This window comes from Apium graveolens, chromosome 5 (genome assembly GCF_009905375.1).
Source record: "Apium graveolens cultivar Ventura chromosome 5, ASM990537v1, whole genome shotgun sequence".
Taxonomy (NCBI): Eukaryota; Viridiplantae; Streptophyta; class Magnoliopsida; order Apiales; family Apiaceae; genus Apium; species Apium graveolens.
This window is the reverse complement of record NC_133651.1, coordinates 1,824,575-1,830,574: the sequence shown is the minus strand read 5'-3', so window position 1 is coordinate 1,830,574 and position 6,000 is coordinate 1,824,575. Positions and strand designations below refer to the sequence as shown.

General features: G+C 31.1%; 2 protein-coding genes across 2 annotated transcripts; both read right to left on the bottom strand.

The window, feature by feature from the left end:
• Positions 1–3,007: 3,007 nt before the first annotated feature.
• Positions 3,008–3,724, bottom strand: LOC141725097 (uncharacterized). Its single transcript, XM_074527486.1, has one exon. It carries the CDS (start codon positions 3,722–3,724, stop codon positions 3,008–3,010), a length of 717 nt encoding a protein of 238 aa, XP_074383587.1.
• Positions 3,725–3,770: 46 nt separating this feature from the next.
• Positions 3,771–4,253, bottom strand: LOC141725093 (glutathione S-transferase T2-like). Its single transcript, XM_074527478.1, has one exon. The coding sequence runs from the start codon at positions 4,251–4,253 to the stop codon at positions 3,771–3,773; it is 483 nt and encodes a 160-aa protein (XP_074383579.1).
• Positions 4,254–6,000: the final 1,747 nt, after the last annotated feature.

Here is a 6,000-nt window from a genome sequence, read left to right as displayed (position 1 = left end):
GTTCCTCCGTCTCTTTTTAATTATGTTGTTTCGATGTTTGGTGGTTAAATTGATCGAAATTTGACTTAAATTTATGAATAATACTATAATTGGAATTATTTTAAAAATTATAGCACTTAAAAGTATAACTAACTATTTTACTATATAATTTTAAGTTCTTACAAATAATAAACGAATGAGTTTTAGACGTTGGTAAAAAATTGATCAATTTAACTGCTGAAAAATTAAATATGATAACTAAAAAAAATGTAGAGGGTACTTAAAATAGTTCATACTGAAATAGCACCAGGGCGGTAAATGAACAAAACTCGGAATTGGCTCGATTCGTTTTCTTAAACGAACCGGTCTTGAACATGAAAATGAACTCGATAAATAAACAAGTCGCGCCGAACTTTTTGTGTGTCCAGCCCGTATTGGGCTCGTTTGATTCGTGCTCACCTTCGTTTAAGTCAAATGTGACGGTTAAAAATGAACTACTTAATATTTGATAGTAGTTCGAATGGTCATTTGTAGAATTGAGCAAAAAATCGCACAAACCGCAAAAACCGCCCGCTCCGCACCAATCCGCACCACAAAACGCGGTTTTTAATTTTCGTGGTGCGGTTGCGGTTTGAATTTTTAATAAACCGCGCGGTGCGGTGCGGGTTGTGGTTTTAAATTTCTGAAATGCGGTTCAAACCGCACCGCAATGTATAATATATATATATATATATAATAGTTAGTTATATTCCATGATTCCATTTATTAAGTTTGATTCCATTTAACATACTAGGAGTGTTTGCTTAGTAATCATCTTGTTTCTACGAGATCAATTGTTGCGTGGTACTCATCCTATTTGTGTTTCTTCAAAAATAATGAGACACGTGGTACAAAACGACTTATTTAATAGCGAACTCATTTAATTTCCGAGTCAAGCTTCTACGTTAAAATTTACGGTGTGGAATTTCTAATTTGTATTATTGAAGAATATTAGCGACTTTGTTATATTATTCGAAAATTTAATTAATTTAAGTTTTGTATTTATTCAAAATTTTCGAACTTGTAATGTATAAACCGCAGTGAACCGCACCGCACTTTTGTGGTATGGTTTATGCGGCTTTTGAGGATACGCGGTGCAGTTACGATTTGGAAATTTGATCAAACCGCATGTGCGGCTTGGTTTGCGGTTTGAGGAAAAAACCGCACCGCCTGCACTGCGCTCACCCCTAGTCATTTGAATCGCATGAGAAGCTAGAAAAAATTGTTAATTTAAGGGTATGGGGTCTGTGTGGTCCGGGATTATAAGTTTGTTTATGACTTATTAGCCAATAACATATTATTAAATTATCGATAAGTATTTGTTGATCAAATTTATAAATTTAATTTAGAACTTATAAGCTGATAAGTTAAATATTAGTAACGTCGTATTTTTTTCAAATTATTATAATTTTTTGATTTATTAATAATTTTTGTTTTAAACTATATATTAAATATTTTTCTAATTTAAATTTGAGAAATTAAGAAGATTTTATTTAAAAATAATTTATTTTAGTTCATTTAAGTAAAAAAAATTATAACTTATAAATAACATTATCTCAACACATATATAACTTATAAGTATTATTTTATTTATGTTTTGAAGTAATTAATTATTTATTTTAAGATTTACAAACAGACAGTAAGTATTATTATTTGTGTAAATAGATTAATTTCATACAAAAAGTATAAGTAATTTTTTACATATAAAACGGAACTAAAATATATCTTAGTTAAGTTGTTTAGGATATTAGGGTTGTGTAACTTAATTTTACCTTATTTTATGTAAGTAATATAGTGTTTTACAACCAACCAATTCATTTTCAAGATATAATACATAAATACCAGATTTTGCAGTTTTACAGTAAAAACTCGATAAATTAATACTCGATAAATTAATAACCTCGTTAAATTAATAATTTCTTATAACCCCGAGCCGGGCCCTTTATGCTAAATTAATAATTCGCTAAATTATATAGTATGTCTCAATCGTAACCTATTTCTTTTTAAAATTGATGTTGCCTTATACTTCATCTTGAATTTTTCTTAATGCATTACGGAACTCTGGCGTACTATGTTAATATTGCAAGAAAAGATCACGTAATGTAATTGTTGGTTTAATGACATCTTTTCGTGAGACTGACTCCAATTGTGTACTATCATCTTCATCAACTTCATCTTCTTTCTTATTTTCCATGACACCGCTAATAATTTGTTCATCATTCAACAATTTACTTAAATTCATAAATATTTCTTAATGTTATTTTAAGTATTTAATAGATGGAAATAAATTATTATTCTGAGAATTGTATATGTTATAAAATTTTCAATAATATATCTTGATAAATTAATAAATTATTAATATATCGATAAATTAATAAATTATTAATTTATCAATATATTAATGTTTTGATTAATTAATAAATTTTCATGCCAAAAGTATTAATTTATCGAGGTTTTACTGTAATGATATGTTTTATAGCTTAGAGCAAGTCCAACAGGTGCCTATATGATGCCCTAGATCAAAATTTAGGGCATTTAATAAGAAAAGTAGTTTGAATAGTGTCCTTAGAGCACCCACAAAGCTGGAGCCTGTTTTAAAATATGCTGAGCCCAACTTGTAATCCACGTAAGAAAAAGTGATCCGGGGAAAAGAAGTACATGTATGTCTCCAACGCAGGGTCTCTTCAGCACGCTTTTCAAAATTATTTTCACAATATTCTATACTCCCACACTCATTGCACTAATCTGATTGCACTAGTTTATTAACTTGAACACTAAACTTATTTTTTTATTTTCTAAAAATAACTCGATTGTACTAGTTTAAAATTCTAAATTAAATAATAAATTTAAAATTATAATAATCAAATTAAAGTAATTAAGATATTAAATGTGTTAATTAAATAAGAAAAAAATATAAATAAAAGTGATTATATTATTAAGAACTTGAAATAAAAATACATTAAATTTAAACGTTACAATTTAAAAAAAATTAACGATTATTATGAAACTGCGAGATATGCTCAACTAAATCATTTTTTAGCTGACGATGTGTCTGTCTATCACGCATCTGCATATTGTTTTGAACATATGTTTCGTACGGGACAAATGATTCATCCCCTAAATTTGGTTCCGGTAACCAATTTGTTGTATCATCATAGGTTGGTAGTGGACCAAATTGAGTAGCATATGTGTCTCTCTCGTCTTCAACAATCATATTATGTATGATAATGCATGCTCTCATGATTCTCCCAATATATGCTCTGTCCCAAAAGCGTGTCGGACCACGTACAATTGCGAAACGAGACTGTAACACACCAAACGCTCGTTCAACGTCTTTTCGTTGGCTTTCTTGATATTTTGCAAATAATTTTTTTTTCTCACTGTGTGGACAATGTATTGTTTTAACGAATGTGGACCATTCAGGATAGATTCCATCTGTTAAGTAATATCCCACATTATAATTATTTACATTGATAGTATAATTTACCTCTGGAGCACGACCTTGTAGCACATCATCAAATATTGGTGACCGATCCGAGACATTTTTGTCATTATTTGATTCAGCAACTCCGAAAAATGCATGCCATATCCATAGATCGGATGAGCCAACTCCGAAACAAATACAAACAAACACTAGCTTCCAACGGCTAGTTTCTTGCCATAATTTTCTCAAGCAGTTTAGCATGAGCCATTCGTTGAGCATCATTCATTGTACTAGTATCCGCCATAATGATTTGTAAATCGACCTCACTTTACTTCACCGCAAGCTCCTTTAGTCGAATTTCGTTTAATTCTTCCATTATGTTCATTCTTCTTTTGTCTGCAACTTGTATAGATTCATATTCAGCAACTTCTGCAGCTGTGGCCTTGCCCTTTCCTTTTCCCTTTCTACTAGTTGCAGCTTTTGTACCTTGAGGACGAACCGGTTCAAATTCTTCAGATGTTGGTGTATCGTTATTTCCTTCTAATGAGTAAGCTCCAGAACTACTTAATTTAGTTCTTTTAGAACTTGCACTAGTTGGAGGAGGTCTCCACTTGGGATGTCTACGAATCTCACGCCAATGAAGCTCAAAGTTAGACTTCTTCTTGAAATTCGTTAAATGATAATCGCGAGCTTTCTCGACCAAATTATCCATGTTTGTACCACTCCCGGCTGTTCGTTGAGCCTGATCATAAGCCGCTCCAAATTTCTGAGCACCTTCATTTATTCGTTGCCACCTTTTTTTAATTGTCATAACTCCTCTCTTAATGACACCGGGGGATTCATCTTCACAATATTGTTGAATTCGACTCCAAAATGCTCGGCCTTTTGATCAGTACCGACTAGTGGATCGATTGACACATTCAACCACACACTTATTAGGAGTTTATCTTCAACCCACTTCCGCTGACCGGTATTTTCTCGTACATCTTCGCCTTCTTCACAATCATCATTTAGATCAATAACATTTTCGTGGGCAAAGACCGACACTTGTGTTTCAGAAGAATTTTGAATATTAATTGGCATTTGTTGAGTTTCAAACTGTGAATTTGGAATCGGAGGAAATGGATAATGATAGGGTGAATTTTGAGGATACGAAAATGGAAATTGAGAATTCTGAGGAGGTGAAAATTAATATGGAGAATTCAAATTTTGAGAACTAAAATTTAAATTTTGTGGGTTTGGGAAATAGGAATTTGGATATGAATATGGAAATTGATTGTTTATATTTTGAGAATTTGAATTTTGGTTTGAAGATGGGGGATTATTTGGGTTCATTTTTTGCTAAGAATTTTTTGAAGTAAGAAGTGTGAATAATAAGGGTATAGAAATTGATATTTATAGAAATAAAAATATTACCGTTTATATAACGGTTACGATTTAAACGTTAATATTGTAACGTTAATACTGTCAATATCTGCACAAAGTTTTACCTATCACATATATGTACAGTTTTGACAACAAAGTATTATTAAAATATTAACTTGTGGGCAAGTAATCCCGGCCCAGGAAAGTGTCTCTGGACACTTGCAACCGTCCGCTCCAACCCTTGTTTTCTCACTTGTCCAGCCACGTGGACAATTTCCTTGTCCCCATGCATGACTTGACCCCGCGTCGGGGGTACTCTTATATCACTAGGACAACCTCTTTGTACCTTATTTTTAAGTCACTTCTCTTAGTGTCCTATTTTATATTCTATTATATATTATTGTACACTCTTTCTTTCTCTCTACTATATATTGTACTTTAATAATAAAAGTAAATTTTAAAGAATAACATATTAAATATATAATGAGAATAAAACACATTCTTGGAGTTGAAGTAAGATAAATATGTCTTAAGTTACCAGGACATAATATTTTATATTATATTTAAGACTTCAATTAAGACATTGTCGGACTTGCTCTCACACGTAAATATTACATTTAATTATTTCAATACATAACTTAAAGTTCGATTGAAGAATGCCACTATTTCTATTACATTAATCCTATTGAATAAGGTAACACTTTTATATATATATATATATATATATATATATATATATATATATTTCATTTAATTGTTAATATTTTTCCGGGGAAAGGATATTTTCTATATTAATTTCAATTTTAGCAGATATCATTAACTAAATCTTTTTTTAACCTACTTATCAGTGTTAACAATTGATGGGAGGGAGTTAGCATAATAGTTTACACTCTCTGGTCCATGTAATATGTATGTCGAAATGGAAGTTGCTTGTATATTCAAATTCAAATGTGCTTGTAGTATGTATGTGTATGATTTCAATTTTCAGCTAAACTGCCTAAACATGATAAATTGGTGAGAGCAACCGCCAGAACAACTTGTACCAAACGCCTATCTTTCAACATAAATTAATGGCTATCAACATTGAGAAACATGGAAAGGGAAGGACCATTCTCCTGGACCTCTTAGTACAGGTTGGTGATTTTTTTACAATATAAGCCAAACAATGAGACAAGCGTATCTATGCTAAATCA